General features: G+C 50.1%; 1 protein-coding gene across 1 annotated transcript in view; it reads right to left on the reverse strand.

Annotated features, from left to right (window-relative positions):
- Window positions 1–16,398, reverse strand: part of LOC117727154 (NACHT, LRR and PYD domains-containing protein 12-like) — a 146,842-nt gene that overhangs the window by 10,373 nt on the left and 120,071 nt on the right. The window contains 4 exon segments of the mRNA XM_034527254.1: window positions 308–481; window positions 1,687–1,826; window positions 1,828–1,861; window positions 2,306–2,479. Of these exon segments, the coding sequence (XP_034383145.1) occupies window positions 308–481; window positions 1,687–1,826; window positions 1,828–1,861; window positions 2,306–2,479 (522 nt within the window).

Genomic DNA, 16,398 nt, shown 5'->3' on the forward strand with positions numbered 1-16,398 from the left:
GTGTGTGTGTGTGTGTGAGTGTGAGTGTGTGTGTGTGTGTCTCTGTGTGTGTGTGTGTGTGTGTGTGTGTGTGTGTGTGTGAGTGTGTGTGTCCAAGCTGCTGATTGAATGGTGGTTTAGCTCCTCTATCGGAATGATGTTTGTAAATCTGCCTCACCAGCCATGAACCTCACGTCTCTGTATAGTATATTTAATATACTCATCAATACTCTTTGTGTCCCTTTGAGTGACATTCAATACGTAGACCAATCAGATAGTTATTGATTAAACATGAAGGTGCTACACTAGCAGCAGACAGTGAACCCACCTCAGAGTCTCCAGACTACAATGTGGACTCTCCAGAAAACCACTCAGCAGCTTCACTCCTGAATCCTGCAGCTTGTTTCCTCTCAGATCCAGTTGTCTCAGACTGGAGGGGTTTGACTTCAGAGCTGATCCCAGAGAAGAACAGCCTTCATTTGAGATCTCACACCATGACAGACTGAAAACACACAAAACAACACAGAGTTTATCATATCAATACACAATGAATCATTATTTACATCATCAACATGAGTGTCTTTCATGTTGTTTCCTCTTCTTTTGTAAACAGACATGTTGTTAAAATCATGTCACTAAGAAGAAGAGAAGAAGACAGAAACAATGTGTTCATAATCAATCAGATGTGATCAGGTTTTAAAGGTTTCCTGCAGCTGGTAGCAGACGTGTAGAAGCAGCTCACGGCAGGAGGAGTCAGGACTTCACACAAGATTAACGTATCAGAATGATCATTAAACTAATATTTGAACGGTTATTTGATTCACAATGTATAAATGTTTGGTTCTTCACGTGTGATTAAATAACTCTTTATATTGATGAACATTGACTCACTCAAGTATAGAATATATATAATATTAATAAAGTATGGAACATATAGTTCACTCATCAATACTCTATGTGTCTCTCTGAGGGACATTCTGGAGGTGAAGGACAGGGGGCCCTGACCCTTTGGCCCCTGACCCTTTGACCCCTGACCCTTTGACCCCTGCCCCTTAGGCCCCTGACCCTTCGGCCCCTGACCCTTAGGCTCCTGGCTCTTTGGCCCCTGACCCTTGGTCCCCTGACCCTTTGACCCTTGGCTCTTTGACGCCTGACCTTTTGGTCCCCTGACCCTTTGACCCCTGGCTATTTGGCCCCTGACCCTTTGACCCCTGGCTCTTTGGCCCCTGACCCTTGGTCCCCTGACCCTTTGACCCTTGGCTCTTTGACGCCTGACCTTTTGGTCCCCTGACCCTTTGACCCCTGGCTATTTGGCCCCTGACCCTTTGACCCCTGACCCTTTGACCCCTGGCTCTTTGACCCCTGACCTTTTGGTCCCCTGTCCCTTTGACCCCTGACCTTTGGTCACCTGACCTTTGGTTCCCTGGCCCTTTGACCCCTGGCTCTTTGACCCCTGACCTTTGGCCCCTGACCCTTGGCCCCTGGCTCTGTGCCCAGTAGACCTGTTCAGTAGTCCACCAGCAGCATGAATCCAGACCAGTTGTACATTTCATGATTGTAGAGGATGACATGCAGACAACGAGGCAGCTGATGTGAAGTGGAACATATGACCAGGAAATGTAACACGTGATGATCAATACGTAGACCAATCAGATAGTTATTGATTAAACATGAAGGTGCTACACTAGCAGCAGACAGTGAACCCACCTCAGAGTCTCCAGACTACAATGTGGACTCTCCAGAAAACCACTCAGCAGCTTCAAGTCTGAATCCTGCAGCTGGTTTTCACTCAGATCCAGTTTTGTCAGACTGGAGGGGTTTGCCTTCAGAGCTGATCCCAGAGAAGAAACAGCCTTCATCTGAGATCTCACAGCGTGACAGACTGAAAACAAAACAACACAGAGTTTATCATATCAATACACTATGAATCAGTATTTACATCATCAACATGAATGTCTTTCATGTTGGTTTCATCTTCTTTTGTAAACAGACATACATTTAAAATCATGTCCCTGTAAACACATTCAAACCCTGATTCCAGTGAAAGAAGTTCTTCCAGCTCTAACAAACTCAAAGCAGGACTCAAAGCGTCCTGGTTCCCTGAAAGCAGGAGGGCCAAAGGATCTTCATGTTGGTGGACAAGACATCCAACACTTCCCAGCAGGATAGTGGCCACTTCTCCATTCACAGCATTATTTCCAGATGCATATAAGCAGACACACCAGTAGACATTGTTCTCCTCCAGTAACATGTTGGGAACACCACCATGAACTCAGTCAGACACTTAGACCACTACATCATCTGTGGTAAACCACCTGATCCTGACCTGAGGTGTTCAAGTGCACAGTGTGGACTCTCCAGTCCAGCAGACAGCAGCTTCAGTCCTGAATCCTGCAGGTTGTTGTTACTCAGGTCCAGGTCTTTCAGACTAGAGGACTGGGAGCTGAGGACTGAGGACAGAGCTCCACAGCTTCTCTCTGAGAGTTTACAGCCACTCAGCCTAAGGGAGGAACAGGGATTAATACAAACAACATATTCAAAGTAAAACATCAAACCCATTTAGTAATGATAATGTATCCGTACACAGCTTTGTTGGAGGCTTTGACCACCGGCAGCAGCCTCAGAAGAGCCTCCTCTGAAGCAGAGTATTTCTTCAGGTCAAACACCTCCAGATCTTTTCCTGATGACAGTAAGATGAAGACCAGAGCTGACCACTGAGCAGGAGACAGTTTATCTGTGGAGAGACGTCCTGATCTCAGGGACTGTTGGATCTCCTCCACCAGAGAACCATCGTTCAGTTCATTCAGACATTGGAACAGATTGATGCTTTTCTCTGGAGAATCATTCTCACTGATCTTCTTCTTGATGTACTGGACTGTTTCCTGATTGGTCCGTGAGCTACTTCCTGTCTGTGGCAGCAGACCTCGTAAGAGAATCTGATTGCTCTGCAGGGAAAGACCCAGGAGAAAGCGGAGAGGAACAAGTCCAGGTGTCCATTTGGACTCTGTAAGGCCTTGTCCACAGCACTCTGGTAGAGATGTTTTAGTTTAGGTTCTGGTCTCAATACTTTAGACCAACCAAGGCCTTTAGGTCTTGGTTGTTTTTCTGCCATCAGGTTGACACCAGAGTTGATGAAGGTCAGATGGACATGAAGAGCTGCCAGAAACTCCTGAACACTCAGATGGACGAAGCAGAACACCTGATCCTGGTACAGTCCTCTCTCCTCTCTGAAGATCTGTGTGAACACTCCTGAGTACACTGAGGCTGCTCTGATATCGATGCCACACTCTGTCAGGTCGGATTCATAGAAGATCAGGTTCCCTTTTCTGCAGCTGATCAAAAGCCAGTTTTCCCAGAGACTCGGTCATCTTCCTGCTCTCTGGACTCCAGTGTGAATCCGTCTCAGCTCCTCCATCATACTTGACCTTCTTCACTTTGGACTGAACCACCAGGAAGTGGATGTACATCTCAGTCAGGGTCTTGGGCAGCTCTCCTCCCTCTGTGGTCTTCAACACGTCCTCCAGAACTGTAGCAGTGATCCAGCAGAAGACTGGGATGTGGCACATGATGTGGAGGCTTCGGGAGGTCTTGATGTGGGAGATTGATCCTGCTGGCCTGCTCCTCATCTCTGAACCTCTTCCCGAAGTAGTCCTCCTTCTGTGGGTCAGTGAACCCTCTGACCTCTGTCACCAAGCCAACACAGTCAGGAGGGATCTGATTGGCTGCTGCAGGTCGTGTGGTTATCCAGAGGCGAGCACAGGGAAGCATGTTCCCCCTGAAGAGGTTTGTGAGCAGCACATCCACTGAGGTGGACTCTGTGACATCAGTCAGGACCTCATTGTTGTGGAAGTCCAGAGGAAGTCGACACTCATCCAGACCGTCAAAGATGAACACAACCGGGAACTCTTCAAACCTGCAGATTGCTGCTTCTCTGGTTTCAGTGAAGAAGTGATGAACGAGTTCCACCAAGCTGAACTTCTTCTCTTTCAGCACATTCAGCTCTCTGAACGTGAATGGAAACGTGAACTGGATGTCCTGGTTGGCTTTGTCTTCAGCCCAGTCCAGAGTGAACTTCTGTGTTAGGACTGTTTTCCCAACGCCAGCCACTCCCTTTAGTCATCACTGTTCTGATTGGTTCCTCTCCTCCAGACGAGGCTTTGAAGAGGTCTTCTTGTCTGATGGGGGTTTCTGGTCTGTGTGGTTTTCCTGGATGCTGTTTCAATCTGTCTGACCTCGTGCTCCTTATTGACCTCTGCAGTCCCTCCCTCTGTGATGTAGAGCTCTGTGTAGATCTGGTTCAGGAGGGTTGGGTTCCCCTGCTTTAGAGATGCCCTCAAACACACACTGGAACTTCTTCTTCAGGTTAGACTTGAGTTCATGTTGGCACACTGCAGCACTGGTTTCTGGAATGACATAAATCATAGATGAAATTAGTGAGTGGTGGTCTTCTGTTTAATTGTAAAGTCTTTAAAATCCTCTTACTGCTCTGCAGACAGTCAGCCAGCTCCTCCTGCTTCATTCTTCTCAAGAGGTTTAGTGTGATCTTCAGAAATGCTTCCCTGCTGCTCCTCCTCTGCTCTTCATCCTCACCGTCCAACACCTCCTCATCTTCCTTCTGACCCGCAGAGCCTTCTGGGTAATCTGGACTGAGGACCTTTTGCATCTTCTTCAGCTCGCTCTTCATAAAGCTGACAATGTTCTTTTCAAGCAGCTGGAACCAAACAATAAAAGTATATTTACGTGTTTTACTTTCTAATCTCTGAAACAGTGTGTTACTGTAGATTGTCAATGCAGATTTCTATTGTAAATCTATATCCAATAATACCAACAGACAACCAAACACAAGCACAATTCTCCATCTTCAATTGAAAGACCATAATGTCTTGAGTGTCTAAATGTTGACATCAGAGGTCAGAGGAGGTTTAATACATAAGGCTCGGGTAGGAACTTCGCTTTAGTCCATATTTCATCAAGTTAGGGCCGAGAATTCCCGAAACAACCCAGAACCAAGTAGTATCGAAACTTCTCCAATCAAACGATACCTGAGATCCGTCCTTTTTGTGCTTGCAAGCTTTCCTTGATTTAATGTGACGTGTGATTGGCCCCCAAACAGCCGGGGGGGTTCCTTCCTGCACACTGTTAGCACCGTTAGCTACTAGTCGCTGAGATGTCTGAGCTAACCAGCTAACGGTGCTATAAGCATGAACAGAGCTATCCTCGACAGCATAGTGCTTACAGAGCATAGTTTTAACCTCGGGGTACTTGAAGATGGGCGTTACGCTTCCATGACGACGCAGTCAGGACGGCGCTGTCATTGGTCCTCCTGTATGAGCGCTGTGGCGTGATTAGCTAGTCAGTGCACACACAAAAGCTCCAAAAGTGAGTTAATCGGCACAGATATATAACTCAGCCATTTATATGATATTATGCCTGAAAGTTAGACATAGAGGGCGTGGCCTCTTTGATTGACAGGTGGACGTCTCCTCTGTTGCTTCACCTGCCCGTCTAAGCTCCATCAACTCTTTGACCATCTCTATGTTTCATACAGTCTCTGACTCACACACCTTAAATATGGGGTCCAGGTCTCTTGGGATCACTTGGGATCTCTGTTGCTGAACTCTTGGAGAAAACAAAGTACAAGTTGTATATTATGTTCTGTCTTAAGGAATCCTGAAATCAAAGGTAAAGGAGAGTCTGATCTCTGCTGATGGATCCTGATAGAAACACAGTAGCCTCATGGAAGCTCACCTTAGTTCATCAGACTGATGTCCATCTTTGAATTTTAAAGGGGTTCTCATAGACCGGTCACTCTTCAGGGACACACAGCTGGGTCCAGGTCCAGGAGAGTCTGGTCTGTTCAACACACACACAGAGCTTAGAGGGTGAATAATGACGCAGGAGTGATGTGACATGGAGAAGAGTCCTGGTCTGTTAGTGGTCCTGGTCTGTTAGAGGTCCTGGTCTGTTAGAGGTCCTGGTCTGTTAGAGGTCCTGGTCTGTTAGTGGTCCTGGTCTGTTAAGAGGTCCTGGTCTGTTAAGAGGTCCTGGTCTGTTAGTGGTCCTGGTCTGTTAGAGGTCCTGGTCTGTTAGAGATCCTGGTCTGTTAGAGGTCCTGGTCTGTTAAGAGGTCCCGGTCTGTTAAGAGGTCCTGGTCTGTTAAGAGGTCCTGGTCTGTTAGTGGTCCTGGTCTGTTAGAGGTCCTGGTCTGTTAAGAGGTCCTGGTCTGTTAGAGGTCCTGGTCTGTTAAGAGGTCCTGGTCTGTTAGTGGTCCTGGTCTGTTAGAGGTCCTGGTCTGTTAAGAGGTCCTGGTCTGTTAGAGGTCCTGGTCTGTTAGTGGTGCTGGTCTGTTAGAGGTCCTGGTCTGTTAGAGGTCCTGGTCTGTTAGAGGTCCTGGTCTGTTAGAGGTCCTGGTCTGTTAGTGGTCCTGGTCTGTTAGTGGTCCTGGTCTGTTAAGAGGTCCTGGTCTGTTAGAGGTCCTGGTCTGTTAGTGGTCCTGGTCTGTTAGAGGTCCTGGTCTGTTAGAGGTCCTGGTCTGTTAGATGATCCTGGTCTGTTAGAGGTCCTGGTCTGTTAAGAGGTCCTGGTCTGTTAAGAGGTCCTGGTCTGTTAGTGGTCCTGGTCTGTTAGAGGTCCTGGTCTGTTAGAGGTCCTGGTCTGTTAGAGATCCTGGTCTGTTAGAGGTCCTGGTCTGTTAGAGGTCCTGGTCTGTTAGAGATCCTGGTCTGTTAGAGGTCCTGGTCTGTTAAGAGGTCCTGGTCTGTTAAGAGGTCCTGGTCTGTTAGTGGTCCTGGTCTGTTAGAGGTCCTGGTCTGTTAGAGATCCTGGTCTGTTAGAGGTCCTGGTCTGTTAGAGGTCCTGGTCTGTTAAGAGGTCCTGGTCTGTTAGAGGTCCTGGTCTGTTAGTGGTACTGGTCTGTTAGAGGTCCTGGTCTGTTAGAGGTCCTGGTCTGTTAGAGGTCCTGGTCTGTTAGAGGTCCTGGTCTGTTAGAGGTCCTGGTCTGTTAGAGGTCCTGGTCTGTTAGTGGTCCTGGTCTGTTAGAGGTCCTGGTCTGTTAAGAGGTCCTGGTCTGTTAGAGGTCCTGGTCTGTTAAAAGGTCCTGGTCTGTTAGTGGTCCTGGTCTGTTAGAGGTCCTGGTCTGTTAGTGGTCCTGGTCTGTTAGTGGTCCTGGTCTGTTAGAGGTCCTGGTCTGTTAGTGGTCCTGGTCTGTTATAGGTCCTGGTCTGTTAGAGGTCCTGGTCTGTTAGTGGTCCTGGTCTGTAGAGGTCCTGGTCTGTTAGAGGTCCTGGTCTGTTAGTGGTCCTGGTCTGTTAGAGGTCCTGGTCTGTTAGAGATCCAGTGGAGTGATTTTAAGACCACGATTGTCTTTATTAATACACATGCATGCTTCTATAAATGTAATTATGTATATAAAAGGGTTCATCAGTGTGATTATATAATATCTTAACTCAATGAGTCTCTGGAGGGGATTGTCTTTTAAAAGCAAGAGGAAAGTCCATAGACCGGTCACTCTTCAGGGACACATAGCTGGGTCCAGGTCCAGGTCCAGGTCCAGGTCCAGGAGAGTCTGGCCTGTTCAACACACACACAGAGCTTAGAGGGTGAATAATGACGCAGGAGTGATGTGACATGGAGAAGAGTCCTGGTCTGTTAGTGGTCCTGGTCTGTTAGAGGTCCTGGTCTGTAGAGGTCCTGGTCTGTTAAGAGGTCCTGGTCTGTTAAGAGGTCCTGGTCTGGTTAAGAGGTCCTGGTCTGTTAGTGGTCCTGGTCTGTTAGAGGTCCTGGTCTGTTAGAGGTCCTGGTCTGTTAGAGGTCCTGGTCTGTTAGTGGTCCTGGTCTGTTAAAAGGTCCTGGTCTGTTAGAGGTCCTGGTCTGTTAGAGGTCCTGGGTCTGTTAGTGGTTCCTGGTCTGTTAAGAGGTCCTGGTCTGTTAGTGGTCCTGGTCTGTTAGTGGTCCTGGTCTGTTAGAGGTCCTGGTCTGTTAGAGATCCAGTGGAGTGATTTTAAGACCACGATTGTCTTTATTAATACACATGATGCTTCTATAAATGTATATTATGTATATAAAAGGGTTCATCAGTGTGATTATATAATATCTTAACTCACTGAGTCTCTGGAGGGTGTTGTCTCTTAAAATCAAGAGGAGGTTCCATAGACCGGTCACTCTTCAGGGACACACAGCTGGGTCCAGGTCCAGGTCCAGGAGAGGTCTGGTCTGTCTCAACACACCACACAGAGCTTAGAGGGTGAATAATGACGCAGGAGTGATGTGACATGGAAGAAGAGTCCTGGTCTGTTAGTGGTCCTGGTCTGTTAGTGGTCCTGGTCTCACCCTCTGAGCTTTGGTCTGGCTGTCATGTTCCCCACACAGAGTGGCTTTAGAGGGAGGGACTCCCTCCTCTCTGTCCTCCCACTGATGCATAGCAGAGTCCACACCTTCACACAAACACAAACAGACACAAACACAAACACAAACACCTGTTGTCATCACTACAACACTCACGTCACATGACACAAACACTGGAACGCTGTCAAACCGGTTCGGACGCATATTTCATTAAGGAGTCAAACTCCAGTTGGTTCAAGGTTTCAGCCTCTTATTTATTATAAGACGTGCACATCTTTATCAATCACTGTCCTTTAAGTCAAATATTAATGATGGACTATTATTCCAGCTGAAAGCAAAAGAAATGATCAGCCAATCAGCATCAGGATCCTTTTCTACCGTCCAGTTAAAGAGAGAAAGAACACAAAGTGATCAAAGTGATCAAACATGTCCAGATTCCTCCGGTCGGATTCTCACCTGCTGAACTGAGCTCAGGTCAGTTTACAGACACGTTCACCTTCATGTGTGGAGGAACCTCTGGAGAGAAGAAGCTGCTCATGTCTTCCTGTCAGTCCTGTTGTGAGTGTGCATTTGATCTGAGGACGCCGTCACGCCCCCATCTCTTCAGAGTCCAAGTCCAGAATCAAACTGTGTGACGTCAGAAACCAGTCCAACAGGTGTAGATAGTCACAAGTGAATGATAATGGATGTGTTTTAACTTGTTCAGCACACACAGACTTCCCTTCTGTACTCAAACATTCACAAGCTGCTGTTTTATCCGTGATGGTCCACCAGCTCGAGCCTCTGGTCCTCATTGCAGGGACGCTCTGCTCTGGTCTGGGCATGAAGAAGAATCAGCCCTTCAAACACTCTATGCTTTATAGGAAGTAAATCAAGTTCCTCTTATTATAGCAAAGAGTGTATCCGTTGAGTTAAAAATGTGTGTGTGTGTTAACTGTGACAAAGAGTGATGTCACTGAGCAACTGGGAGAATCGGCCTTCCAGCTGAAACCTTAACTTTGCTAAATACTCTTTGCTTTAAAACAAAGTAATCAGGTTCCTCTTATTGCAACGAGGAGAAGAGACGACTCGAGACATCGGGGGGGATTACGACGTGGGACAGTGTCCGGTAACAACACTGTCCAAGACAATAGAACATCGTCCGGGACAAACATCGGAGAACTTCATCTCTGCTCACGGATCAGAGGACCCTGCCGGAGAGTCTCATCCCCTCCTGCCCACACAAGGATTAAGGAGGACACTGTCTTCTGTGACTGTGTACGGAGTCAAGTAGGATCTCAGACCGAGGCAGGTGTTTGAACCGGGGCCGGCGAAAACATCCTCCTTCTACCCTCAAAGGAATAATTTCACAAAATGTCCTATCGTACCACAACATTATTTAACAGAGTGGAAATCTCTAACAGCCTAAAAGCTCATAACTATATTATAAAAAGCCTAAGCTAACACCATCTATATCCAGGACCTTCATCTACCCCTTGTACTAGAGAACCGTTGTCTCCAGGTATTTGTACCCCTCTCATTCTACTGGGTACTCCTCTGAGACCATAGTATGGCACAATCAAAGACAGTATACAATCACCCTCTCACCAAAGTCTCACGCCTTCTAATGTCACGGGAGAACAGGGTTAGGACCCAAGAGCAGACCACAGGAGATAGGATAGGGATAAGGAACTTTATTCCGTAAGGATGTTTTAGCAATTCCGACGTGAGTCCTGAGGATCGACGTCGGAGGTAGGCACCAGCTAATCACGGTGTGAGTCCCGAGGCACAACACCGGAGGCAGGCAGAAGAGAGCAGGTACTCTGCGAACAAGGAGAGAGAGAGTTACCGAGCGTAACGAGCAGTGGACAATCTCATGGAGCGGCAGTCGGGAACTACCGGGGCAGAAGACGTAACAGACTTGACAACCAGGCCTGCACGACCAGGGTTGATATGGAGCCGGTGATGATCCAAACGGGAACAGCTGTGCACCACTCGGGGAGTGGCCACGCCCTGCCCATCTTCTCGGATTGTAGCCGACGAAAATCCTGGATTAGAGTGGGGTCCACGATTCTCCAACGGGGCACCCATTGAGCGTTCCTCTGGACCGTTATCCCTCCCAGTCTACAAGGAATTTGGAAGCCCCGCCCCCGCCGCCGAGCATCCACAAGTCTCCTGACCGGGTGAACCAGGCCCCCGTCGATGAGTCGGGCGGGCAGAGGGGGTATGGCCGGAGGGCACAGAGTACTGGTGGACACCGGCTTGATCAAAGAGACATGGAATGTCGGATGGACCTTCAAAGATGAGGGGAGTTTCAGTCGAACCGCAGATGGATTAATAATGGCCTGGATCTCAAATGGGCCGATGAACCGGGGGGACAGCTTCCGGGATTTCGGTCTTTTAGCGGGATATTGTAAGATTCGTGTTCAAAGCTCCGGGTCCCGTGGCCGCAGGAAATTCAGGATTCGAGTTAAACTTTAACAATATTTAATGGCAAAGATAATACTCATGTAGCGTTCACGATCGTGGGGCCAGAAAGGAAGAACTCTCCACAGACGAACTGCAGCTCCCAGGGAAGCCACAGACCGGGGCTGTCTCGAGTCTCCAGACCAGTAGAACCCATGTCTCCCCAGAACAAATGCTCGGTCGTTAGTATGGTCATGCAAATGAATTCACACCTAAAGGTTAGTTCCATTGGTCAGTCAAAGGATGCCGTCGTTCAGTTCGCTAAGCCAATTAGTAAAACTAGCGGGGTCAAAGCTCACTCTTCCGGTAAAGGACAGGAAGTTCCCCTTCACAATAAAACCCTATTATCCTGCCTTCCGAATAAAAGCAACACATTAGGTTTCATCGGCATCCATTTTAACTATTGTCTAACAATTAAAACATTCATTCATTCTCATGCATCACACAGTTAATCATTACATTCGTCATTAAAACAGAATAATAAAACAGTGATCCTCTCTTATGTTTCACAATACATTCCTCCAGAATATTCCTCATAATATCCCAAATTAATTATCATATCTTTCTTTATGTATTAATTTAAAACATAAACTTCTCTTATCTACATGTGCAAATATATATAAAATCCACTACAACCTAACAATATCCTTCGCCGAGAGCCACACCCGTTGACCGACCTGGTAGGAAGGAGCCGGAACGCGGCGCCGATCTGCCACCCGTTTATTTTGCTCCGCCGTACGGAGAAGAGCGGCTCTGGTATCCTTCCACACCCTCCTACAGCGACGGATGTGGAGCTGCACCGATGGAACGGCTGTCTCCACCTCCTGAGCAGGGAACAGGGGGGGCTGGTATCCCAGAGAGACCTCGAATGGCGAGTGACCAGTGGCCGAAGAAGTAAGGGAGTTGTGGGCGTACTCTATCCAGGACAGGTAAGTACTCCCGCTAGAAGGGTTTGATGCGGCCATGCAGCGGATGGAGGCCTCGAGCTCCTGGTTTAGCCTCTCAGTCTGCCCGTTAGACTGGGGGTGAAATCCGGAGGACAGGCTAATTGTTGCGCCCAGAGCCTGGCCGAAAGCTCTCTAGACCTGGAAAGTGAATTGGGGACCACGGTCCGACACGATGTCCGCCGGAATCCCATGCAACCGGAAACACATGGTTGACCACCATATCCGCCGTCTCCCGGGCAGAGGGAGGCTTGGGCAGCGCGAGGAAGTGGGCAGCTTTGGAAAAGCGGTCTACCACCGTGACGATGACCGTGTTCCCCTGTGAGGGTGGCAGGCCTGTGACAAAGTCCAAGGCGATGTGAGACCAGGGACAATGTGGCACCGGGAGTGGTTGCAGCAGCCCGGAAGAGGGTCGATGTGACGACTTGTTGCGGGAACAGGTAGAGCAGGCCAGGACATATTCTCTGGTGTCCGCCTCCAGCGACTTCCACCAAAAGGTCCGCCGGAGCATGTTGATGGTGCGCCTGATGCCCGGGTGACAGGAGAAACGGGAGTTATGAGCCCATTGGAGCACTTGGGAACGTGCAGGCGGGGGAACAAAGAGACGGCCGGGAGGCCCGCCACCGGGGTCTGGCAGGGTCCGGAGAGCATCTTGCACCACCGCCTCACTCTCCCACGTGAGAGAAGCTGCCACACAGGTTGCCGGGAGAATGGTAACAGGACAGGGGAAGTGGTCCTCGGGTGAGAACTGGCGAGAGAGAGCGTCGGGCTTGGTATTCTTGTTCCCTGGACGGTAGGAGATAGAGAAGTCGAAACGTCCAAAGAATAGCGACCACCGCGCTTGGCGAGAGTTTAACCTCTTGGCCGTCCGAATATACTCCAAATTTTTATGGTCTGTCCAGACCACGAACGGATGAGCGGACCCCTCCAGCGAGTGTCTCCACTCCTCCAAAGCTAATTTAATAGCCAACAGCTCCCAGTTTCCGACATCATAATTCCTTTCCGCCGGAGTCAAGCGGCGCGAAAAGTATGCGCAAGGGCGAAGCTTGGAGTCAGAGTCAGAGCGCTGTGACAGGATAGCCCCCACGCCTGTGTCCGAGGCATCCACCTCGACGACGAACTGTCGGGTGTCATCGGGCTGGATCAGGATGGGGGCGGAGCTGAACCGCTCCTTAAGGAGTCCAAATGCCAGACTGGCTTCCGGCGTCCATGAGAACCTGGTCTTGGTGGAGGTGAGTCTCGTGAGGGGGCTGCAAGCTTGCTGTAGTTCCTGATAAAACGGCGATAGAAGTTAGCAAACCCCAAGAACTGCTGTAGCTGTTTCCTAGAGGCGGGGGTCGGCCACTCCGTTACCGCCTTGACCTTCTCCGGATCAGCCCTCACCTGCCCCGTCTCAATGATGAACCCCAGGAACCGAACAGAGGTTACGTGGAACTCACACTTCTCTGCCTTAACAAACAGCTTGTTCTCCAGTAGGCGTTGGAGGACCATTCGCACATGACGCTGGTGCTCCAGAAGATCTGCGGAATAGATGAGAATGTCATCAAGGTAAACGAACACAAAACGATTCAAGAAATCGCGGAGAACGTCATTCACCAACGCCTGGAACACAGCAGGGGCGTTAGTGAGTCCAAATGGCATGACCAGATACTCGAAGTGGCCGAGGGGGGTGTTGAACCCCGTCTTCCACTCGTCCCCCGCCCGGATCCGCACCAGGTGGTACGCGTTGCGGAGGTCGAGCTTGGTGAAGATCGTGGCCCCAGCCAGAGGTTCAAATGCTGAGTTGATCAGTGGCAGGGGGTATTTGTTCCGGGTGGTGATGCTATTCAGCTCCCGATAGTCAATGCAGGGCCGGAGAGTCTTGTCCTTCTTCACGACAAAGAAGAACCCAGCTCCGAGTGGTGACGAGGAGGGGCGAATTATTCCAGCCTTCAAGGATTGCGATATGTACTCCTCCATGTAGACCTTCTTTGGTCTGGACAGGTTGTACAACCGACTGGAAGGGAATGACGCGCCAGTGTGGAGGTCAATAGCGCAGTCGTAGGGACGGTGAGGCGGCAAGGAGAGAGCCTGCGACTTGCTGAAAACCTCCCCGATGTCGTGGTAGGCGGAGGGAACGGAGGTGAGGTCGGAAGGAGGCACGAGGTTACCCTGAGGGCGTTCCCTAGGGGGTAGTGCAGATCTCAGGCAGCTGGTATGACAGTAGGGGCTCCAGAGAGAGCGAGAGAACGGGAGTGTAAGGAGAGGGAAGCAGGACACAACAGTCTTGAGAGGGAGTTGGAAGAGGGCTCAGGTTTGCTCGCCAGTATTCCAACCACTACTGGCGAGCGCCCCCGTTTGGGCGAACTGGACAGGAGGAAACTGAATGTCCGAGGTGGCCACAATACAGGCACTCACCTGCTCTTAGCCGTCTCTCCTTCTCCTGAGAAGAGAGATGAGCACGGCCGAGCTGCATAGGCTCCACCTCCGAGGTGGAAGAGGGGAGCGGCCATGGAGACGAGCCCCCAAACGCTCGCCCTGATGGGCTGCCTCAGGGACTCGCGACCGGAAGTTGGGGAACGATGACGTCACGGGCGATATTTTCTGAGACTTGTAGCTCCGCTCCCGTTGTCTCTCCCGCATCCGGTTATCCAGCCCGATCGTCTCATTAGCTCCTCCAATGAATCGGGCTTATTGGAGCTGGCGAGTTCGTCCTTCGCGGCTTCCGACAGTCCGTAAAGAAACACGGCCCGAAGCGCAGTCTCTCCCCATCCGGACTCGGCGGCGAGAATGCGGAAATCCACGGAGTGTTCCGTTACACTCGTCCTGCCCTGTCGTAAGCGGAGAAGACGCTGGGCCGCGTCCTCCGAATCCACTGGGTGATCGAAGACCCTCCGTAGATCCTCCAAAAAAGTCCCATAATCCACAGAACTAGGCTGGTTAATGCCCAGCGTATTCGTGGCCCAGTCCAGCGCTCTACCCCGTAGTAAACCCACCACGTAGGAAATCTTGGACTGGTCCGAAGCAAATGTCTGGGGCTGGCGGTCGAACACCTGCCGGCATTGAAATAGGAATCCCCGACACCTCCCAAGTGTTCCGTCGTAGGAATCCGGAGACGGCACGGGGGACTCCCGCATCTGCCGGGCGGGATCTGGAGAGAGGAGTGCTGGTGCTGGAGCAGGCGGATGACTGGCCTGACGGGTCAGGTCCTGCACTAAGAGGCCGATCTGGGATACCTCCGCGGACATGGACCTTTGCACTTCAGACATGTCCGTTAACATCCGCCGATGTTCAGCCAGCAGCGTTCCGTGTCCAGCCAGCGTAGCTGCTCCGGTGATCGCTGGATCCATGTTGGTCAGTCTGTTCTGTCACGGGAGAACAGGGTTAGGACCCAAGAGCAGACCACAGGAGACAGGATAGGGATAAGGAACTTTATTCCCTAAGGATGTTTTAGCAATTCCGACGTGAGTCCCGAAGATCGACGTCGGAGGTAGGCACAGCTAATCACGGTGTGAGTCCCGAGGCACAACACCGGAGGCAGGCAGAAGAGAGCAGGTACAATCTCATGGAGCGGCAGTGGGAACTACCGGGGCAGAAGACGTAACAGACTGACAACCCAGGCCTGCACGACCAGGGTTGATATGGAGCCGGTGATGATCCAAACGGGAACAGCTGTGCACCACTCGGGGAGGTGGCCACGGGCAGCGTCTGAAGGTACACACCCACACAACGAGCACAAGGCAAAAACACAAACAGGGGATGACCGACACATGAGGTTAGGAGACTGGGGAGAACAGAGGTAAACACACAATGGGTCAGACAGGGATCCTGACATCTACGTGTGTGCGTATGTATGGGATATGGTCAAACATTTGTGTATGATTCAAAATTAACCCGGACAAGACTGAACTTCTCCTCCTTCCAGGAAAAGGATCTCCCACCCACGACCTGACTATCAACTTCAACATCTCAGTGTTGGCCCCGCCCCCGACTGCCAGGAACCTCGTGTGACACCTGTCAGTCAACTCTCCCTGACTGCCAACATCACCACAACAACACGCTCCTGTAGGTACATGCTGTACAACATCAGGAGAATACGACCTCTTCTCACTCAGAAGGCGGCACAGGTTCTGGTCCAGGTTCTGGTCCTGGTTCTCGTCCAGGCTCTGGTCATCTCACGCCTAGACTACTGTAACTCCCTCCTTCAGGTCTACCTTTGGGTTGATATATATATTTACGGTGTTTCAATGTTGTAGAAACGGAATATTACCTATTTTGAATTAACGGTCTATTACTGTTGGGATTTAACGGTTTTTCATTGTAAAATATACAGACTTTTTTTACAGTGTACCTGCTAATGCTATTCGACCTCTACAGCTCATCCAGAATGCAGCTGCTCGACTGGTCTTCAACCTCCCGAAATTTACCCACAATCCTCCGCTCCTCCGCGACCTTCACTGGTTACCGGGACATGGTCTAACCTCACACCCAGGACATGGTCTACCCTCACACCCAGGACATGGTCTAACCTCACACCCCGGACATGGTCTAACCTCACATCGCGGACATGGTCTAACCTCACACCCAGGACATGGTCTAACCTCACACCCAGGACATGGTCTAACCTCACACCCAGGACATGGTCTAACCTCACACCCAGGACATGGTCTAACCTCACACCCAGGACATGGTCTAACCTCACACCCAG

This window comes from Cyclopterus lumpus, chromosome 24 (genome assembly GCF_009769545.1).
Source record: "Cyclopterus lumpus isolate fCycLum1 chromosome 24, fCycLum1.pri, whole genome shotgun sequence".
NCBI classification, from domain to species: domain Eukaryota; kingdom Metazoa; phylum Chordata; class Actinopteri; order Perciformes; family Cyclopteridae; genus Cyclopterus; species Cyclopterus lumpus.